Genomic DNA, 23,291 nt, shown 5'->3' with positions numbered 1-23,291 from the left:
TGTTTGCAGATGACATTGTGATCTGTAGTGAGAGTAGGGAACAGGTGGAGGAGACCCTGGAGAGATGGAGATATGCTCTAGAGAGAAGAGGAATGAAGGTCAACAGGACTAAGACAAAATATATGTGTGTGAATGAGAGGGAGGATAGATGATGGTGAGGCTGCAGGGAGTAGAGGTGGTGAAGGTGGATGAGTTTAAATATTTGGGATCAATAGTTCAGAGTAATGGTGAGTGTGGAAGAGAGGTGAAGAAGAGAGTACAGGCAGGATGGAGTGGGTGGGGAACAGTGTAAGGAGTGATTTGTGACAGATGAGTACCAGTAAGAGTGAAAGGGAAGGTCTACAAGGGTAGTGAGACCAGCTATGTTATATGGGTTGGAGACAGTGGCATTGACAAAAAGGCAGGAGTTAGAGCTGGATGTGGCAGAGTTAAAGATGTTAAGATTAGCACTGGGTGTGACAAGGGTGGACAGGATTAGGAATAAATATATTAGAGGTCAGCCCAGGTTGGAAGGTTTGGAGACAAAGCCAGAGAGGCAAGATTACGTTGGTTTGGACATGTGCTGAGGAGGGATGCTGAGTATATTGGGAAAAAGATGCTAAGGATGAAGCTACCAGGTAACAGGAAAAGAGGAAGGCCTAAGATAAGGTTTATGGATATGGTGAGAGAGGACATGCAGGCGGTTGGTGTGACAGAGCAAGATGCAGAGGACTGGAAGAAATGGAAACAGATGATCCGCTGTGGTGACCCCTAACGGGAACAGCCGAAAGAAGATGATGATTGATGTTAGCCAAAAGTGCTCTTTGCAGCACCTGCAATGTGCCCAGTAATGACTCCTTCTGCAATTCATATGGTGTTACATGAATTGGTAACATATCTAAATACGATTGTAAATTCTTTTTTATAAGACCAGTTGCTCCTACTACCATTGTAACTGTCTGGGTATCTTTTTTCCATATGGCTTTCATTTCTGCCTGCAGATCAAGCTATTTTATGACTTTGTGTCTCTCTGTACACAAGACACTGTAGTCACTAGGCGTGGCGATTTCAATGATCAATGTTACTTTTGTCTTCTTTTCTTGGACCACTATATCCAGTTTTCTAGCATCTATCTTTCGAACTGCTGGTATTGGGTGATCTCATGTGATATAAACTTCATCATTTTCTATGATTCTTTGTGCCTCATGTTTCCAGTGTTTTTCAGCCACTTCAATACCATAATGTTTGCACGATCTCCAGTGTTACAGTCTTGCCACATTATTATGCCTTTCAGTATACAGTCCCTCTGCCATTAGTGCGTCGCAACCAGCAACAAGATGTGTGACGGTTTCCAATTCGGTTTTACAAAACCTACATATGTCTGTTTCTCCCACATGTTCAGTGGACTTTGTAAACCAGCATGTATGTAGCCCACTATCTTGGGCTGTCAATATTAACCTTTCATTTCTTGATGTGAATTCACCTCTCCTTAACCATTCCTGCATTTGTTCTTGATCAACATGAGGCTCTTCCAGACGTTTTCTATACTTGCAACTATATTTATGTTTTTTCCACATTATCTTGCCTTCTCATCTGGTCATTCACCTTATATTCTTTCTTTTGTTTTTTAGCACATTCAGTTGCTACCTGTTTTTTATCTACTTCTGGTTTGATTTCCATTCCTGCTTGATGTCGATATGTTTCTGCTAAATTAAGCAGAGATGTCATCTTAGATTTATTCTCCTCATGTTTCAAAACATTCACATTTGGATCCTGTGAAGTCAGCAGATATGTGTAGAGTCCCACCATTGCAGATCTATACATGTAATCAATTTCAAGGAGGCTCATCCCTCCTTCAGAACAGGGAATACATAATCTTGGTATACATTGATTTTTATAAATCATTTGGTGAGCATGAAGCATCCTTCTTGTTTTAATATCCAGTCTATCCAACGCTTTTTTGAGGCCACTCCAAAAGTATAAGTTAGAACACGAAGAGCAAATTTATTTATGGCTTGGATCTTGTTCCTACATGTCAATGCTGTTTTCAGGATTAATTTAAGTATTCTAAAGTACTCCTTATTGAGCATTATTCGCATTGGTTCATGTTTTATTGCTGATCCTTCAATTCCCAAGTATTTATACACTCCCTCTTGCTCAAGTTTTTATATCACATTCTTCTCCCAAACTGATGTTTCCTGGTGCTGCAGTTTTCCTTTTTTAAAGGTTGCTTTTGCACATTTATCAAGACCAAATGCCATTCCGATATCATCTGAAAAAGTTTTAACAACCTGCAGCTGTGCTTTCAGTTCCTCATCTGATGAGCTATACAGTTTGAAATCATCGACAAAAAGACAATGAGAAGTCATTAACTGTCAATGTGTATCACTTAATGTCTGTTCATGTATTATACATGTTGGAGGTTTTCTTCCCAAGGCCTCTGCTGAAGAGGGTTTTTTGATTAACCCAGTCAGACAAACACAGTAAACAAAAGAAAAATAAAATAAGTAAAATAAAAATAAATGACTAGAAAAAAAAACAGGAATGGATGTCATAATTCATGAAGACTTTATAGCAATAAAGCTGTGTGTGACAGTTTTAGCTGTCTTCAACATATGGCCACATCCAGCTATCCTCAACAAATGGCTGTGTCCAGATATCCTCACTATGTGGCCAGTATCTGAACTATAACCCATAAAATATGTTACACCCCAAGGAAGTAAGTAATATTTTGCTTTACTGCTGGGAATATCAGGGCCAGCATTAGAATTCATTTCCACAGGACCATTTGCATATATGTATGAGAATTTGTTTTATTTAAGCTAAAGTATGAATTACTGGGTACACATAACAGTTTGCGGCCTAAGTGGCTGCCAAAATTGCTCATTTAGAATCTAAAACTTGGTCAATTCCATACAAGAAAAGTATGAAAATTACTTGGAAAGGTCAGGAATATACCACAATAAATGGTGTGTGCTATTTCTGATCCCTCATTTCTGCAGTATCTGTAGCTGAAAGACAGGTAAAGATAGTGCCTGCAGTACTAGAAAGTGATAACAGAAATGCAGTCATACATGATGCCCTGTAATTTATATATATCTTTTGATTTGAAATTATTATACCCTAAGGATACAGTGGCCCAGGTTATTTGTTTATTTATTTACACACGTAACCAGGAATGTCCAAAAGGGAAATTCCATTTTCAGTAGAGTCTGTGTGAGATTAAATTTTAACTGCAAACTGAAACTCACAAAAGTTTTGAGGACTCCTCTCCCTCATTTAGAGTAGAATCAGTCTGTCATGAATGGTAAGCCAGTTGTAGAACTACCTGGAGAAGCTGACGTAATTTTTATTGAGAGACAGTAGAGATGTTTTAGGAGAGAGGAGTACAAAATTAAGTTCTGAGGCACTTGACACAGACCCATAATTTATAATCAGCTTTAGAGGGGATGAAAACATATACCTGTGCCACAGAGAAACTGTCAGTAAAGGGTGACGGATGAGTCTTAAAAAAGTTTGGCATGCCCACTAATGTTGGCCATATCATTCATGTAAACAGAAGACAACAGTGAACCAAGAAACAGGCAACACCAGTACTTACTGGAAGGTTAGATGATATTAAGCTGTTCCATCTTACAGCTTTGTTCTTTTGTTTAGATAAATCACAAACCAACTGATTGCACTAGAAGGCAATTTATCAATATCAAGGGTGTACAGTTACTTGATGTGTGAAGCTACATCAAAGTCTTTGGAAAGGTCCAAAAGTATTGTCCTGACAAATTTACTAGATTGTAATTCTCCATGCATATATCCATTGATATCTAGGAAAACAGTACCTGTTCTAAGACTAGGGCAAGAACCATGATGTTTGTTAAAAATTAAGTCAGAGTTATTCAAATTTCCTGCTTATGCAAACTTTTTTCTAAGATTTTTGAAATTGGAGGTCACAGCAATGTAACAACAGAGCATAATGACGGACATTTATTTCTCCAGTGCTAGTGCATTATAATTTAAAACTGGTGGTCACTCAAGTACTGTTGCTCTCTTCACAAAGATAATAGTGCCCCTGAGATAGATTTATATAGGTGGTTTCATCTCGTGGCCTTATGGAAAAAGTATAGCACAAGTTTTATTTGCCTTCCTCCACAGTGAAGTTACCATGAAGTGATAAGACTGGAGTAATAAACCAAGAAAACTTTCTATATAGAGTATAGTAAGTACAAAGATAGCAGCTTAGAAGGGCAGTAAAAATGAGCGGGTACATCGTTATATGGAGATGTGTGGGTGTGTGAAGCAGGAGCAAAAAGGACTCTACATGAACAGTTAGGGCTCAATACAGTAATAAGTATAGATGATACAAAAGGATACTGAGCTTCTTTGGGTCTATGTTCAGCCATCGAATGGAAAAATCACCAAACGGCATTATATCAAAAATAGCATTCAGCGAAACTCTTCGTGGGGGGCTGTGCCCACACACCCCTCACTAATTATATATACCAACTCCGAGACCGCACTAAAGTGGGGAAAGGGCAATTTCCTGATCCCTACCATAATGCAATCTTACTTGAATGACTCCATGAATAGCATATTTGATAAGACATGTAGGTCAAGGCTTCTTCCATTTGATGGCTGAACATAGACCCAGTTTTTTTTTTTTTTTTTTTTTCCCATTATGGAGTATGTGCGATGCAGGTCCCCTGAATTAGTGGGAATAATGAAAAACTCTAACTAGAGAAACAATGGATCACAAAAGGGGCAGATATAAGTAGAAGTATATGATGGAAGGCAAGATGGCATATGACAGGCAACAGAGACTGAAGAATGAGTGAACATAAAATACTAAATAACAGGGTAAAATTTGAATAAAAGAGTAAAGTACAAAAAATAAACGGTCGATTCCCAATACATGAACAATTTTAATAAATAAAACCAAAAATAATGTAAAACAATATGAAAAAGGAGGAGATTGAATGGCAGCTAAGATTGGCCGCAATGTTCCCTCCTGGATTAAATGATGCAATATCTGTTTCTCCCATTTTAAATGAAAGAGCTACTACTTTCTGTTTAAAACATTAAACAAATTTTCCATGAATTAGTAGATACACCACAAAGTGATTTGATTAGGTATGTTTCTATATATTCAAATATGGTGTTTTTATATTCAAACATATATTTATTATTTTATTAATATATTTAACTAAATTTTGTATTAACCATTTCCTATGAACTTTAGAAACATGATGTTGATTAGTTCAAAGAACTATGATGTCATTTAATTAAGATACTTAAATTGAATAGGCAATGTACTGTGTTGTATTCTGATGAAGTCTCCCATGACGAGATGAAAGCACTTAATACTGGTTTTATATACATTATGGTTTTATTTATTAAAGTTGTTCATGTGCTGGGACTGGACCATTTATTTTTTGTATTTTCTGGTTGTTTTGGTGCTTTTGGTTCAGTTGTATAACAGTAAAGTAGACAGCTGACCCAAGTAATCCGTCATTCACGTGAAGTAACAGAACAGAAAAAGTAAATGGTAAGGAGAATCAGAGAAGTCCGGAACATGAACAGTGGAGGGGAGCATGGATATTAGCTCCCAGGAATAAGGAAACGTGTGACCACAATAAGTCTGTAAGAAATAAGAGGCGCATAACATAAAAGGCACAGCAAATGTTATTGATTTTCAAGTAAACATACAAAGGGAGGAAACAGCAGTATAGATTATATTTCAGCCCAGTTTGCTATTGAAAATGGTCCCTGCACCAGACCACATACCTGGTTAAAAAAAAAGTCATAGATAAATAGTTGGACAGGCAAATAAACAAGATAAGTAATAGGCTATACTGGCTAACAAAAGAGAAGGGAGAGTTCTCATTAAATAAGTAAAATGAAAAATAGCCATAGAAAACAGGCAAGGATAGTGAAAGCTAGTTAAATATGGCAAAGATATGGAACAAAACAAAACACTGTTTTCTTTTCTCTACAGCCTAAGGCTACAACTAGAAAGTGGAAGTAATAAACATAATCCATCAATGTAGCATCATCCATATCAACAGAGACAGCCTATAATCTTTGCATCTGCTGATGTGGATGAATTATCTGGCTGTGTTGTTACTCATCAACATACTCCTGGTCCTTCTGCTTTATTATCTTTTCAACTGTAATTTGCCCGATTAAAAATGTACTATTTAATGGCATAAATGTAGGAAACACTAGAAGGACTAGTAACAAATAGCCAAATGTGGTAGTATTTGTCTGCTTTCTCCCTGTAAAACACACACACACACAGATATACAAACGGCAGTCATGATAAATACTTGTGATACATCAGAGAGTAACAGAGTCACTAGGTATGCCTCATGTAATCCGAGAAAATGTGGACAGTGTTGTGTTTGTTGGGTGAAGTACAGCCAATTCCCCTACCATGAGCAAAGGGGGAGGGGAAGAATCTTCCAGCAAGCTACTGGATGACATGTTTAATATTTATTTACTTTATGTATTTATTAGCATCTGTTTACCAGGAAAGTCAGCTGAGTGGTGCCCTTTTTCAGTGGAGGTTGGGGAGAAAAGCTCCAGGATACAGATCTCATGAACATCATTTGTATTGTTTCATTATTTACAGTCAGTTTTATTAATGAGCAACAGTTCCATTATTCAGACATCCTTGATATCAGTTGCATCATTTACAGTCTTGATTAAAAATAACAGCCAAGTGGGCTGTATATGAATATTTTTAATAGAGAGATGTATATGACATGCAGTATAATTAGTATGCATAGATTGACAGGTTTTAATAAGAATATGTGTTACTATAAAGACTTGTTCAAAATCTAGTACACAGAGAACAGATAGAGAGGAGGAGGCACAAGGACAATAAAGGAGAAGAGATGACAGAGGAGGGTATAGCTGTGATAACAGCACATCAAGTTTTGTGCAGCAGAGAGTTATAGCACAAATTCATAAAGCCAGCTTAACCAGGGGAGGTGCAGAGACATTTTGCTACCAGATGTTGCTTCAGCTGGCATTTAAAGTCTTTCAGGCACCCTGTTCTTTAGTGGAGTGGGAGGGTACTCCACCTGTTAGCAATGCAGTGTGAATACAGGGAGTGTCCTGCATTGTTGTCAGGTTTAGTTAAGGAGACTAATGATTTTTAAGTGGATCATATAGGTTTTTTAGTAGTGTAAGGTTGATGGAGTGAAGAGATGGGAATTTTTCAGGTTTGTGCAATTAGTTTGAAAGTTGTGATTAATTGTGAGTACAACAGAGAATTATTTAGTTCAAAAAATACAAACATACGAATGAACTACCAACCAACTATCAAAAAAACAATGCAGGCAGTGGATTCAATAGAAAAAGTTTACTTTCACCTTCAAAGGAATAACTTTTACACCAAATTACTCTTGTATATTGTACTTAATCATTCAATTAATACAGAATTGTGTTAAAACAAATTGCCTATAATACAATTAAAGTGACATTTTCATACACATACAAATATACCTTTGTGCCTGATATGAATAGAAGAAACAAATACAAACGGTATTCATTGAAACTGAGTTCCTGGTTTAACCCCCTAGGATATAGAGTGCTAAAATTTATAATCAACTTGGTTTCTAAAGTTAACAAATTGTTTAAAAATTCTTCCCCTTGACAATCATGTGGTTTAGCCAAGATACTAAAAAAGAAACTGGCATTATCATGACTATTTAAAAAATGATGTGCTATTGGACTGTCCATTCTTTTATTTCTGATATCACCTAAGTGTTCCATAATATGCTTTTTCACCGCCCTTTTTGTTTGACCTTTGTACCAAAGAACTGGTACACAGTCACATCCAATGATGTAGACCACACCACAGGAATCACACCTGAATTCATCTTGAGCCCTGTATAGCATACCATTAATATCTGCTCCATCCAGGTTCCTAATCTTCCTGCAAACCTTACATCTACAAGGAAAACTCCCCTTGCGAGTACCTATTGCTCCAACCTTTCCCATGTTTAATAATTCAATTCAAAAATCTAATATGAGAAAAAGCAACCCACATTGGAAATAAATCTTTATGGTTAACATCATTGGAAATTATTGGCCAAAATCTATTTACCAACCCTTTAAGCCAATCAGAAAAGGGAGAATATCTGTTGACAAAAAATAATCTATCTGTATCATTACCATCTCCCTTGTGAATACTCAGTCCTTCACATTTACTATATCCTCTTGTGTTAGTTACTGTGCCTGTTCCCCTTATTTTATTCAACACTTGACTTTCAGCTTTACTCAAAATGTCTTCTGAATCTCCCCTGCTTGCCAATCTGACCCTTACCTTGGAAAACTCTCCCTTTAACTGTGATTTGTTAGTTGTATTATTTGCAATACGCCAATATTCCCTATATGGCAAAGAAGCCAATAAATAAGGAGCATGCATGCTACTTGTCATCAAAAAATTATTAACCGCTGTCTCCTTAACAAATGACCTAAACTGGATAGTCGGATCCCTTCCAATGAAAAACTCCAAGTCCAAATTTTGAATTTCATGTCTATGTGTATGATAAGTAAACTCGACGCAAAATTGATTTCTATGCAAATCTGCCATAAATTCCGTGAATTCTTCTATATCTCATTTACATACAAAAATCAAATCATCTATAAATCTTTTATAGATGATTATCTTCTGACTGTAAAATGTAGTGTTATAAATACACAAATTCTCAAAATGATTCATAAAAATGATGGCATATGCTAGGGTATAAGTTGCCCCCATGGCAGTACCCTCTTTTTGTAAATAACACCTGTTTTCAAATTTAAAACAGATGTGCATTAATGAAAATTCTAATAAACACAAAACATAATTAGTCCTTGGAGCTTCACCCAACATGTTTTTAACTACCTCAAATCCCCACCTGCTTTTAATACTAGTATACAATGATGTGACATCAACACTTGCCCATTAATAACTTTCATCCCAGTTCATTCTTTTTTAGTATCTTGGCTAAACTACATGATTGTCAAGGGGAAGAATTTTTAAACAATTTGTTAACTTAAGAAAACAAGTTGATTATAAATTTTAGCACTCTATATCCTAGGGGGTTAAACCAGGAACTCAGTTTCAATGAATAAAGTTTGCATTTGTTTCTTCTATTCATATCAGGCACAAAGGTATATTTGTATGTGTATGAAAATGTCACTTTAATTGTATTATAGGCAATTTGTTTTAACACAATTATGTATTAATTGAATGATTAAGTACAATATAAAAGAAAGTCGTTTGGTGTAAAAGTTATTCCTTTGAAGGCGAAAGCCAAGGTACTGGATGCGCCAGTAATCTTCTTCTATTGAATCCACTGTCTGTGTTGTTTTTTTTTATAATTATTTAGTTCAAGCCAATTTAGTTGTTTTAGAGAGATACAGTGATGTGATGAGATTCATATTATTGGTTGGTTGCAAATTTGGATATGTTTTGTCTAGCACAGTCAGTAAGGTAATGTCTTACACTGTAGAGGCAGCCTAGCTTTTAGAGTGTCTTCTTTATGGCTTGCTAAAAATGGAGATCAATTTTTTTTTGTTGGTCATCTATAATCACACATAGTAGTTTGTGTACCAGTTCCATATTAGTTTAGTTGGATGACAGTATATTAAAGGTAGTTTTGAGAGGAGAGAGGTTGGGGTGAGCAGTAGTAGCTTTTTTTTTTTTTTGGATTCAGAAGTTGAGTTGTCGAGCTAAGCTTCTATGGAGAAGTATTTCTGTGTTTAGGGCATGGATAGTGTCCTAGCAGCATATATTAGAGTGAAATCATTGGCATATTGTACTCTGGTGGTATCTTTGGCTGCTGTGGTTAGGTGGATGATAAATAAAATAAACAGTAGTGGTCCTAGGATGGAGCCTTGTGGGACTCTGGTGAATGTAGGAAGGAAAGCGGAGAACTTATTATGCCTTTTCACTGTTTGGGACCTGTTATTGAGGAAACTAAGAAACCAATTAAGTGAGGAGGGTGATAGCCCATAGGAAGAGAGATTAGTCAGGAGAATATGGTGATTGATTGTGTTGAATGCCTCAGATAGATCCTGAAATTGGCCGAGGTTAAAAGGCCTGAATTTCTACTGTGATTTATTATATTTATGAACCTTAGAAGAGCAGTGGCTGTACTTGTGATTGGGTCTGAAACCATGTTGTGAGGGAGAGAAGAGATCATGAAAGTAATATATATAGTAGGCTGAGAGTGAATACATCTTTTCATGATTTTGTATAAGGGTGTTTCCACATGCCAGAAACATAGCTTTTAATGCTGTATCAACAATGTGCCTAATCAGGTATAATATGTTGTATTTTCTGCTCCTTTTTGGCTCTCGACAGTGCACCATCAGCTGCTCCAAATTCCTCTCCTATTCCACTGAGTCTATCAATCCTTAGCTTCCCCCATGAAAAGTCCAACCCACATCTGGGGTCAGTGAGGAAACCAAAAACATTGTTGTGGCATCACACTCGTGACATGGAGTATTTTCCTACTATTTTCCTGCCCCTGCATGAACCACAGTAACACCTTGAGGGTGGAACATGTAATGAGTATCAGTTTTGAACCACCTGTCACTTCCACAAGGCACTAACATCAGCATCAGCGTGACCCACCTATCCTCAGGCAGCATCTTGCAGCAGTTTAGCTGTTCTCTACCAAGAAAACTGAACCATAACAGTAACTCCAAGTGCACTCACCTTCATCCCCCCCCCCCAAGAATGGGTATCCCCATCCTCCTCTGCCAGCACCTTAGATGCATTAGCCAATAATCAAACCAAGGTTGCCCAGGTCACAGCCAGTGCTTTATCTATGGCACAGTATCACTGGTGCCACAGATTAGGTTCTTTGCTATCTCATCCAGGCCATGGAAGTGATGTATCCAAACTTTCTGAGGATAGAGGTGACTATTTTGGATGTAATTTCAGATGAGATCATGCTACAGAAACAGTGAATGGGGCACGCACTTATGACCTGAAATTTGCTTCAGATGTGTATGCTAGTGTGTTAGCGATATGTGATGGCTCTGTTATGGTGACAGCATGTTATTCTTGCAGACAGTATTCTCATTCCTTCCCATTCATTTTTCAGATGCCATGGGAGGTCTTATTAGTTATCTGTCCTGATTGCAAGTTACCTTTGAATAAAGCTTTGTTTCTTTTGATCAGATGGACCTGGCCATAGCCTTGTTGCATTAGGCTAGGTAAAATCTGAAGGATTTTTGTACTATCTTCCTTTGATTTAATAATTTTCTGTTTTTCTAACTCCACCACTTAGGCTTACTGCAGACTGTTCCACTATGTTTATGCCTCAGATGGATAAAGTTGTCAATGCAGTTATTTGAAGTGTTGTAGAGGGCTATGAATGATTCATGAGTATGTTTCAAGAATGGAAGAACTTAATATATGGACCATTATGTTATTTGACACAAGGTGATTATTCAGAGCACTGTTTGGTTTGGTTTATCAGTAAATGTTATAAACATGAAGTCTGCTGAACGTACGGAGTAATGTCACTTTTTCATTAACAAATTTAAGGTACCAAGAAGGAGCCAGTAGGAGTATAGTTGTGGATACAGTACAAAATTCCACTAAAAAATGGTTTTGTAGCTGTGTTAGAAGCTACAAATAGGACAACTAACACGAAGGCAAAGATGGTTCAAAGATGTACCCTTATGAAGAAACATTCTAAGCTGATATCAAGTAAACTCAGTTGATATTGGAAAGCCTTCAGTACTGAGGAAGAAATTATATTTCAGTGGTCCTCTTGTGACATCAGTGAAAAATGTGATCCATTTGGAGAGGTACACTTTTCTTGTATTAAGCTGCTTACATTCTTTTAAGGGGGTCTCAGCCTAAAATGATGAGTATGAGATAGCAGCCTGAGATTCTCCAGACTGTTAGGCAAGGGGATTGACATTTAGATGCAGTAACATGCCTTCCAGCTGTGGAGTGTAGTGTCAAGGAGTATGTTCTTGATGTTTGCATCAAAAGAGGGAAAATCAGTTGTTTTGAGCTACTAGCAGCTGGCAAGATGAGATTTACTCTCATATGTTTAACTTCAGCAACAACTTAGGAATGAAAGGGTTTACTAGAAATGCATACAAAAATTCCCGGCTCCAGATGTTGAGACAACATCAACCACTGTTCCCTGATGTGATAATGTTGAAGAAAATACTCGATACTGACTGTTTAAGTGAGATGCAAGCAGATCTCTTAATGGTCAGCAATAAATCCTCATTATATCCAGGAATGTATTCCTGTCCAGTTTACACCAGTGGAAAATCAGCATTCCTTTGCTAATTGATTTGATTGGAATATTCTGCTGAATGGGGATATGAGTGACTTCAAGAACTAAGTTCATCTTGAAGGTTTGTTTCCAAATAAAACAATGCTAACCAGCAAAGAGTGTGTGAAGAATGGCCTCCCCATTTGTTATGTGTAACATCACTGTACTTTTGTCTGTGACAGTCTTCTGAGTCCACAGCTGAAGTATTGACTGGGAAGTTTTAACAGCTTGTTAGGTGGCCATCATCTCATGTAGACCTGAATTAATAATCTGGCCACAGAGCGCAATGACTTGCAGGCCCACTGAGAAGCAGCTGTAGCTGGGATGTTAAACAACTAAAGATGAGTCACAAGATTTAAAATACTGAATAACTTTCATTAAAAATGGAGTGTCACTGGATTTCAAGACTGCCCACTGATAGTACTCTCACAGATGGTCAACTCATCAATGGCCACTCAACAAGATCACATCTGACTAAATGTGACACTGTTTATCTACTAAGCCTGAAATCGCACAGCTTTGGGGAGTAAGTCTGAGGGATATAGACTACCACATAGATGGATGCACAGTGGGTTCTCCCCTGCAAAAACACTATTTTAGCTTGCCATACGTTTCAACCCTGCTTTTTTATTCAGAAAGTTGCCACTGGTGAATTGTCTGCTGAAGGAGTGTCATGAGTCCGTGTCAGTGTTCATACATTATTGCTCAACACTCTTTACAGACATGACAGGGCCACGTGTCGCACAGACTTCTTTAACATTTTATTATAAGTATTATTATTTTGTATCCTGACACCAGCACAAAAATGCAACTTGTTTTTCCTCATAACTCGTAACACGTGAAATGGACAGGTTATAAACAAAGAAATAGTGGCTTCTACTACTGTGTAAGTCTTGGTTGTGAGCAATTCATTCACTAGACAGCACTATCAGATGGCTCTACAGGTGCAGCGTACATCAGAAAAGTTACATAAAAAAGAACTGTGTTGTTTATCTGAATAATTTGTTTTATGTGATCTGTTATGGGAGATGGAGTATGTCAAACAAGTTACATAAAAAGATGAAGGAGAGTACCCCTAAGTAAATACATTAATAAGAACTTGCTGTTGAAAGCAGCTAATAAATACAAGATCAAAGTGATATATACAAGTCAGCTTCAACTTTTCCGTCAATTTAGTGCAAAAGTTATGGATTAGAGCCTTTGCATGCTGTTATTCATAAATATCACAAAGGAAGAAATGGTGCAATGTACGCTTAAGATGAGCAGACTATCCAACAGTGTATTCATATAGTTCAAATGCTGGTTACCCTGCTTGGCTTTGTCTTTGCTGGAAAGTCTTTACCACCATTGTAAAACTACATACTGCACAGAAGCAGCCTAAATTGAATATTTCAGGCAGTTCTAGCTTCAAAAGATTTGCTTCCTTGTATGAAACTCCATTAAAGAAATGTGCATCTTGCAAAATTACATCACTTCATAGATGTCATTTGACAAACTAAAAGTACAGTTATATAAACTCTTACCATAACAGTAGATGTCCTTCTCTTCTCTGTTGCAGTATTGTTCACTAAAGGGATCTCCTTACAAGTGTAACCCAATGTCTGGCCGATATACCAAAACCTTAGGTTTTCAAGGATGCTGTACATCACATATATGCTCCCCACTCATAGTGTAGGGCATAAAGGTGATGTATGGACATAAATACCTCAGAAATGAAAAGACCCAGGAGGAGCAATAGTCCAAGGAGAAAAGGAGGAACCCATGCTTCCAGAAGGCAAAAAGGAGGAGGAGTACAGAAAAGGGGGAGGAGGTAGGAAGCGAATACTGCAACAGCGAAGAGAAGGACATTTACCATTATGGTAAGATTTTACAGAACTGCACTATATCCTTCCATATCACTGTTGCAGTATTCTTCATGAAAGGGAGTATACAAAAGCTCAAGAGGAAATGTGAGAGGTACAGTCCCTTGTTGACACTTGATCAGTGTAATAGGAATCTCCTCCCGAACAAGAATCTGTGCAACACTCCTCGGCTCCTTCGATATTATCAGACGAGGTTCCCCCTCAGCATCCACAATCAATGTCTGCAGACCCACTGAGGATGTGCGAGAAGTTGGATGCATGCTGGCCTCCAATGTGGTCATGTCAGAGGAATCCAACAGAACCACTGGATGATCCTCCTGGCTTTCACCAGCCTCAAGAGAGATATCCGGAGGAGGAAGTACAGCTGAATGCAACCTAACATTTTTGGACTTCTTCCTGGCAGACATCTGACCCTCAGCATGGGACAATTCTGCCATCACACCCTGCACCAACAACTTAAAAAGTCGGTTCTCCACATAGATAGTCAAGGAGGAGAGATGACTATGAAGGGCCTTAGGGACAAATGCTTGACAAATTGAACACGTAATATGGTTGTGAGATGCACCCAAACAAAAAAAAAAAGACACTGCTCATGATGGTCCTTATAGAGAATCTGACTCCCACAGTGACATATTCCCTTTCTGGATGACATGTACACCTTGAAAACCAAAAAATAAAATAAGAGAAGAAGAAAACCCCAATGGGGCACTTATCTGAAAATGGCTTGGTAACCAGCAGACACAAAGGATCGTTCAGAATGATGATCGAAGATGGTGTTCAGACTGGCAGCAAAGAATATTTGGGGTATGTGCACCTTTATGCCTTACAATGTGAGCAGGGGGCATACATGTGATGTACTATGTGCTTGAAAACCTAAGGCTTTGGTATACTGACTGGAAGTTGGGCTACCCTTGGCAGGGGATACCTTTTAGTGAAGAATACTGCAACAGTAATATGGAAGCACATCTATCTTGTGTGAAATATATACAATCTCCTAGCTGTTATATTATAAATTTATCTGTTTACTGCAAATTAAGAAGGTAAAAACTGGTAAATAAGAAACATGTCAACATGACAAATCTGTGGGCATGATGAATTAATTTTAAGCATCCCATCACTGCACCTCCCAAAAATGTTAGCAGTTTACAGTATACCTCAGGAGTAAACCCTTCCCACTTCTCTCATGTACAGCATATATCTGTTTTTTTTAAGGACCAAACACCACATTTATGTTTTATTTAAAAAATTTAAAAAATTTAAATGAGCTTCATTTGAAGATAAAAAACATAAAATGTAGAAAGCACACCCAACTCAAAAAATGAAACAAACGAACCAGAAGCAGTCTGAAAAATGAAGGAGTGAACACAAATCCTTAGCGCTTTCATCCAAGTTTATTCTTCATGAACTTCTTCAGAAAATGTTTAACCTCCCAAAATACACCCCTTAAATATACATTTGTGTTCGCTCCTTCATTTTTCCGACTGCTTCTGGTTCATTTGTTTCATTTGAAGACAAATTACATCCTTCTACAGACATTAAAAAAAACTACAAAAATATACATGTCACATGCAATGAGACATGCCACTTAACTAAAGAAAAGGGCTGAGTCAAGGGGTTTGGAGCATGAGTCCCTCCTTTCAAGCTATATTTTCCAACTAATTTCTTTTTATTAAGAAAATAATAACAAATAACATAAAACATTATCATTCAAATAAACAAAAATATTTAAACCTGTACATTCTCAAAATAGGTAGAACTGTAAAACACAACAAAAAAGCATAAATGAGATTGTGAATAACTAGGTCTGGAAATATTACACCTTAAGACATTTTCTATTTGTCAAGGTATTCTTTAATAAAAAGCAAGAGCATCTGCGTTTATAAATAAAAAAATATATAATACACTAAATTCAACTACAAACCTGTGGTGGACAGAAAGTACCAGAAATATATAGCTAGACTTAACTCTTCAAACACAGCACTGAGTGTGACTTTTTGATGAAGCAATCATTTTCATATTTCAAAGATGCCAATCTGCAAGGTCCCAGAAAGTTGTGGGAGCAATCACAAGACCCTATCTGTATGCCATACAATTAGCATTTGTGCTAGTAGATGGCAGAGTTGTCTGTATGTGGTCTTAAGTGGTCTTAAGCTGAAAAAAAAACTATCTGTGCATATGCACATAATAACTCTTCTATTTATCCATTTTGGAACAATTGGGGTGGTGTCAAGAGGGTACCACGCAATGTCTCCTAATCGGAGCTGTGGTGAGTAATGAAGGAGTGATAAAGATATCTAGAGTGGAGTGACTTGGAGGCAAGACTTGCCTGATCTGCTCCCAAGTAGTGAATTGCTTTTATTCTTAAGTACTAGTCAGGGAATGTCCATATTGAACTCTGCATCTCACAACTGTAATTGGTACCACAGCACTTTGAGTGAATGGTCAGTGATAGACTGGGATCATGTCCCTTTAATAAAGCCATATCTTTGAAACAGTGACCCTGAATAAAATACCAGAAGACACTTTCACTCTAAAATCCATCAAAAATACAAATTATTGTGCAGTTGATTTAGAATTTTTTTTTAGTTTTGCTGGAATTTGCTCTTAAACTTGTTTGCTTCACTTCCAAGTTTATTGTATAATTATACTTGTGTCAGCGGAGTGCTGACACATTAACACCTCCTACTCTCCAATATATTTTATTAAAATCAAACCCAGTATAGTCATTATGCATGTCTCCAGTATAATCTGAACATGACTAGCACTGGGATTAATATGACAGACCAAGCAAGGTTTTTTCTACTTAATTTATCCCACATTCCCTTGTAAATATATGCTTTCATTCCATCTCTTTTTAGATTTCAAAAGTAAACATATAATAAATATTTCACATATACCAACAGCAATTTTAAATCCAGCATTTTCTCTGTGTAAATACAGCTTCAAAGGCTGCACAGTGTTCTTCTCCTTACCTGCATTAATCTTCAGATTTCTAATAGTTTTCAGAGATGCAAGTTCCCCCACTTTGAATTTCTATCTGCTCCACACTGTTCCACTACCCTACCACAAATTCTCACCCACCCCCACTGCATCTACTTTTATACTCATCTAGCAAAACCCACAACACCCTTTAACCAACACACTCTAATAAAATACCACACACCCACCCTTAAAAGCAACCTATCCTCCTACCTGTCTCTCCCCATATATCCCCAAAGCTTTCACCACTATCCACATTTTCTAAACCCATATCACTAATACATTCTTCTACCAACTCTGTGCATACACCAAATCCTCCTCTACCACCATCTCCACACTACTAATTTACTCACAGAACTCAACAACACTCCTCATTCTAACTAAAGTTTATTACCCAAAATGGTCCTCTGCTACTTTCTGTCATGCTTTTATATGCTTTCTATTCCAAACTACAACCCGCTTATTCTCCCCTTCAAGATTTTTTTATTCCAGGTAACCACTGATACATCTACATACTTTAACCTTTTATATATTTCACCCTCTCTCTCTCTCTATATATATATATATATATATATATATATATATACACAGTATCCTACTAGAATTCTTCTTTATTTAAATACATCCTCTAGTATAATAATGTCATTTAATGGTTTACCCATCTTTACATATTCTAACAAAAAATCTCACTAGATAAGCTAGCTACTCTTAAATGTCAAATCTCTATGTAATCAACTACCTCATGTGTCAATAACTCAAATGTGTATGGAAGACACTCTGCATTATCTTATATAATTTAATATTACATAACTAACTGTATTGTCTACATTATGTTCTTTTTTTATTTTGAGTAATGTGTTTTTGTTCTTATCTTTTGAGCTTTTCTTCCTGGACCTCAGCTATAATGGGAGAAACTCTATTTGGAATTTCCAGGTAAACAAAGAGAAATAAATAATTGACGTTTTATTTGTAAGATGTCTGCCCTTTCCTCAAGATAATGTGACCATAGAGTTACTCTAAGCATGGGGTGAGAGACAATATCTCCTAATTGGGAGTGTCTACCTGCAAAAACAGTGGTTTTGTTTTTTAGCGTTTTTTTTTATTTTTTTCTTTTGTTCAGTGAAAGTGGCATTCAGTGTTATTTATGAATCACTTTGGAGGGGAAAGTGGCTTCAGTGAAATGATATGAATTGAAATCACAGTTTAATCATGTCAGCAGACCTAAGAGCTTACATTCTGAACACTTAGGGTCAAGACAGATGCTGTGCTGTCAAATGAAAGCAATTAAGTAATGAGCTGGAACAAATGGCCGAGATGGCTGTGGGACAATCCAAGAAGTCCTGGTGGTATAGTGATAATTTTCTGGCCTGTGAAGGCATACTTGATGCTTCTATGTGGATAAGTTTAACTAGTCTGGAGAAGATCTCCTTCCACACACTCAAGAAAGTTTAGGGATATGGTGCTCTACATGACCACGTTCAAGACCTCAGTCACTGAGGCAGTGGCAAGGAGCAGTAGTGAAGGTGGTCAGTGTTCTTCATAATGGTAACCCAAGGATTCACAGATGGAAGCTAGCATGAAAAAGCCCTTTCTTGTAATTTTAATGGGAGGAAGGGTCTTCAGATTTGACTGATATGTATGAACAGGCTAGAAAAATAGCAACTGTGACAGTCACAGAAGTGAAGGTGTGGGTATGGGAGGATATTGGTGAGACAATGCAGAATAACTTTGGAATGGCCTCAAAGACGTTATAGCAAACCAGATTGTGACTAGTGGTAGGGAACCGTGCTCAGGCTGTTCTTAGCAAAGGTGGAGAAATGTTGACTTCATATTGTCAGAAGTTGTTTGAGAAGGCAGTACCAAAAAGAACTAGTGGGACTGGGTACATTTCTATACATGGATAATCACAAAAATGTGATTTTGGGAGACCCTTACAACAGTTTTATGAGAGAAGCAGCAAATCATTTAGTGCAGCAGCAAGAATGGTAAACCAGTTATCTGTTATCAGTAATACAAATATTTTTTTTTCCTTCAGTTAGACCTTGTAAACACCTTTCTCTGATGGGCCCGTAATGTTTAATGCTTGTAATAGCTGGTTTCATTCCATAATAATATTTCCCTTTTTTCCTTTTATCAGCTGCCTGTGGATAGATAAACAGTAGAGTTCATGCAATTCACTTCTAAAATTAGCTGTTTTTTTGACATGTCTTTCTTTTTTCATTTTCAGAAAATATGCTTCAAAAATCAAGAGACCATTTTCTGTAAAGTATAACCCTTATAATGCTACCATTGAAGTTCTTGACAACCCCCAGAAGATAAAGGCGTCTCTGGAAGAGCTAGAAGATGAGTTAAAAGCTCTAACTGATGCTCTGAACATTATTAGCTAACATCCATCTCCACAACATTATTAAAACCAGTGCTGATCCTGTGTACAATACATCAAATGTTTATGCTAAAAGATGTAATATATACGGAAAAATATTTATGATTCAGAAAAGTCCTGTAGCATTTCTAGGAAAATATTTTTTTATGTGTTGAGTTCTATTCAGTGTTATTGTTGTAACTAAGTGATTTCACGCCTCTTTCTCAATAACTGAAAAAAAATAATATCTAGTGAAATATATGAGTTAACAGTGGTGAAGACTGATATACATTACAACAGAAAAAATAAAGAGATAAAAGGGGTTTCTGAATTCATATTTGTTATGGTCATTCAGAATCAAAGTTATGTCTAGGTTATATTTAAAAGAAAGTTCATATATGACAATTCTTTCAGTAGTTTTTATATGGTCCCATTCAGATATATGACAACAGAAAGCATTTTAGAAACATGATGCAAGAACACTTGTGTAATGTTTTCTTAATTCCTATTAAGTTTGAAAAGATGGTGGTAATTTTTTTTTCCTTCCAAGGCAAATCAACTACTTTACAAGCAGCCTGATCCAAACAGCAAATGCAATATAAATTAATTACTGAAGGACTTTAAAGGACTATAGTTTCATAGGTAAGTACTAGGCCATCTGCCTGAGGGCATATGTAAGCCTAGCCAGAATATGTTGGCTTTTGCCACCCCCTCAGATTAGTTCCCTGCAAAAGCTAGTCCCTATGACTTTTCTATGGATTTTTCTCAGATGTAAAGAAAGTTTCTACCATTTACAAACTTCTAAAACCAGAAAGGTATTAACTGCTCACTAAGCTACCTAACAAAATATGGCTTGTGTTCTGTGGGGTACATAATCCTGGATAAGTCAGTTTCCCTGTGTCACAGATTGAAATTTCTGTCCCAGGACAAACTGTCACAAATGTATTCTTCCCATTGGTCACCACAGCCAAATCTAAAATGGTAAAGAGCACAGGGGAGAGGTGGAAGGCACAGGAGCCCTAACCCACTGAGCAGAGAAGTACACCAAGACATTTGTGACATTGAACACATTCACTAGTGACTGCATGCTGGGTATCCATTTCTTTTTCTTGTTTACCTTGATGTTCATTTGTAGGAAAATATGTTGGACGTCAAAGCCTTGCTTTTCTGTCTATAAAACAATGCATGTAGCCCCCTAGTCATTAGAGAAGCTATATAATTGGTCAGACTTTAGGTTTTCAAATATTTACATATTTCTGCAGTGCACTGGCACCTGCATTTCTCTCCTTTTCATTTATTGGTTTAAATGTGGTGTCATCAGCTTGGTAAAGTGGTGGGAGCTGTCTGTTTAGGTCGGTTATGCTTGCAGATTAACTGACTTGCACATAGCTGACTCATTTAATTTGTGTTAGTTGCAATGGAATCAGCATAAATGTTTTATTTTTACTTTAATGTTTGTCTGTCTGTAACTGTTAGTGCTGTATCTGGTTGAGTAATTGAAACAAGTGGAACCAAAGATGTTTGTTTTCATGCTTTTAAAAATTAGGGGACTGAAATATTTCAAGTATTTTTTTCAAACAAACTTTATTGAGCAGTAATAAAAAACAAGGAAGTAATAAACAACAAACAATCCAAAACAGAAACAACCATAAAAAAGTAAATGGTAGTTAAAGTACAAAATACATGAAACCTGATTCCAAAACACTTGCTCTGACAGCAGGACTTTTGGGATCTGACCACCAGTGTAAGCCTGTTTATAAATAGGTCCCACACTGAAAGAGAATAAGTCTTTTGGAATCAAAGCAGACTTACACTGAAAGCAGCTCTTTTGGAATTTGGCCAACGCAGTAAACTACTTAACCAATGAACAAGGTTAAGGTGTACAAATCTATAAGGTTACGCAGTGGCACAGCATGTTGTAAAGAAGAAAAAAAAAAGAAGCATCCAAGAAAACCTGTGGGACAAATAGGAACAGAAAAAAACTTACCCATAATTTAACATGGATTATAATTGAGGTCTATCCCAAATACTCCGCTCATCTTTTAATAGAACTGTTACCCTGGGATTATAGGTTAATAAGTAGGTACTAGGCTATCTGCCCAAGGGCATTTACAAGCCTAGCTAGAGTGTGTCAGCTTTCGCCGCCCCATTGATTAATTAACTGAGCCTCTGTCTGTATTTTCTGTTACCCATCCACTCGTCAAGGTTTCTCTTGAAGAGTGTTAGTGAGGGGCTCTGCTTAATGTAGTTAGGAATTTTGTTCCAAAGCATGGGGAGTCTCTGTGACAGGAATCAATCCCTCCAGCATGTTCTATTTATTGTTGTGGCGAGGTTTAGCTCAATAGAGCGAGTGGCTCGCAGTGACTTGGATTTCTTTAGGTGGAGCATGTCCGTCAATTCTGAGTTGGACATGGCTTTGTAAGTCAGGCAGTGATCACCTCTGAGTAAGCAATATGCCAATGAGTACAGCTGGAGTTTTTCCAGTTGGGCTGCATAGGACATATGTTTGAGGCCAGTAATCCTCTTGAGGAGGTATTTTTGTGGTCTTTCCAGCTGTTGGAAGTGTCTTGTGAGGTACATCCCAAATGGGGTATTGTACTCTATGATGGGTCTGATGAGTGACGAGTAGAGGGGTACTATAACCTCTTTATTTCTAGATGTGAACCCTTTAGTAATTAGATGGGCTACACAGAAGGATTTCCTAACTACTTTGGCAATATGATTGTCAAAGGAGAGATTACTATCTACCTGGGTCCCCAGATCTCTTATTACCTCATCTGTATTAATGGGGCTGCCACTTATGTGGTAATTCATGGGTGTTTTGCTTTTCCCAAATGGGATGACTATGTATTTTTTGACATTTCGCTTGAGACCATGACTTTGACACCAGGCGTACGTCTCAGTAAGGCCCTTTTGAAGAATGTCCATGTCAGCCGGAGAGTCACTTATGGCTCCTAGTTTGCAGTCATCAGAGAACTTGGTTAGCCATAGTCCTCCTGTGTTTGCCTGTACTTCTGAGAAGTGTATGCCGAACAGTAGGGGTCTTAGGACCGAGCCTTGTGGGGCACCACTTGTGACTGGTTTAGTCCGGCCCCATTGACACTGTTCTTTTGGCAGGGCTGTTTTCACCTGTGCGCCTGTGATTTCCGGGACACTACACTTTTCCAGTATTGTCATGGGCCCTTTTGGGGGGTGAGAGGGGGGTGAAGTTTGCAGTGAATCTATCTGCCAGGATGTTGGCAATATCAGTGGGTTCAGTATATTTCGTGCTGTTTTGCACTAACTCAGAGCATATCTGTGAGTTGCCACTTAGATTCTTGACATAGCTAAAGAAGGCTTTGTGGTTATCTTTCGAATCCTTGGCTGTTTTTCTTTCAAAGTTAGCCTTTTTTATGAGGGACCTTAGTTTCTTACTGATACTGATCAGGGACGTCTTTCCTTCTTGGGATTTGCTTTTTTTCTGAACTAGTTTCCTCCTTCTATTGTATAGCCTGATTATTGCAGGGGTCCACCAGACTGGTTTCCTTCTCTTAGGGGAGTGAGTCTTGGTTTTGCTAGGGATGGCACAATCCATGCATCCCTGTAGGTGCTCATAGAGTGCATTTGTAAAGTTTCCTGCATCTTGGACACTGTTATCCTTTAGCGTGGGGGCTGTAAAACTTAACACCTCTGTCTTAAGTAAGGTGAAGTTTGCTATAGAAAGGTTTTTCACTGTGGTTTCCTTGGTTGGAGGTGTTGGTGTGGTGTGGACATCCAGAGTGATTAGTTTATGATCTGATCTAACCAGTGATGGGTTGACCTCCGGTGTGG

General features: G+C 37.5%; 1 protein-coding gene across 2 annotated transcripts in view; it reads left to right on the top strand.

Moving 5' to 3' along the window:
• TH (tyrosine hydroxylase) overlaps positions 1-19,816 on the top strand; it is a 1,190,719-nt gene extending 1,170,903 nt beyond the window's left edge. For both annotated transcript variants that reach the window (XM_044082744.1, XM_044082743.1), the window contains one exon: positions 19,347-19,816. In XM_044082744.1, the coding sequence (XP_043938679.1) occupies positions 19,347-19,506 (160 nt within the window). In that variant the 3' untranslated portion in view covers positions 19,507-19,816. The remainder of the gene's footprint in view (positions 1-19,346) is intronic.
• Positions 19,817-23,291: the final 3,475 nt, after the last annotated feature.

This window comes from Protopterus annectens, chromosome 9.part0 (assembly GCF_019279795.1).
Source record: "Protopterus annectens isolate FY-2018-M chromosome 9.part0, PAN1.0, whole genome shotgun sequence".
Lineage (NCBI taxonomy): Eukaryota > Metazoa > Chordata > Ceratodontiformes > Protopteridae > Protopterus > Protopterus annectens.
The sequence above is the reverse complement of the archived record's forward strand: the minus strand, read 5'-3'. Positions and strand labels throughout refer to the sequence as shown.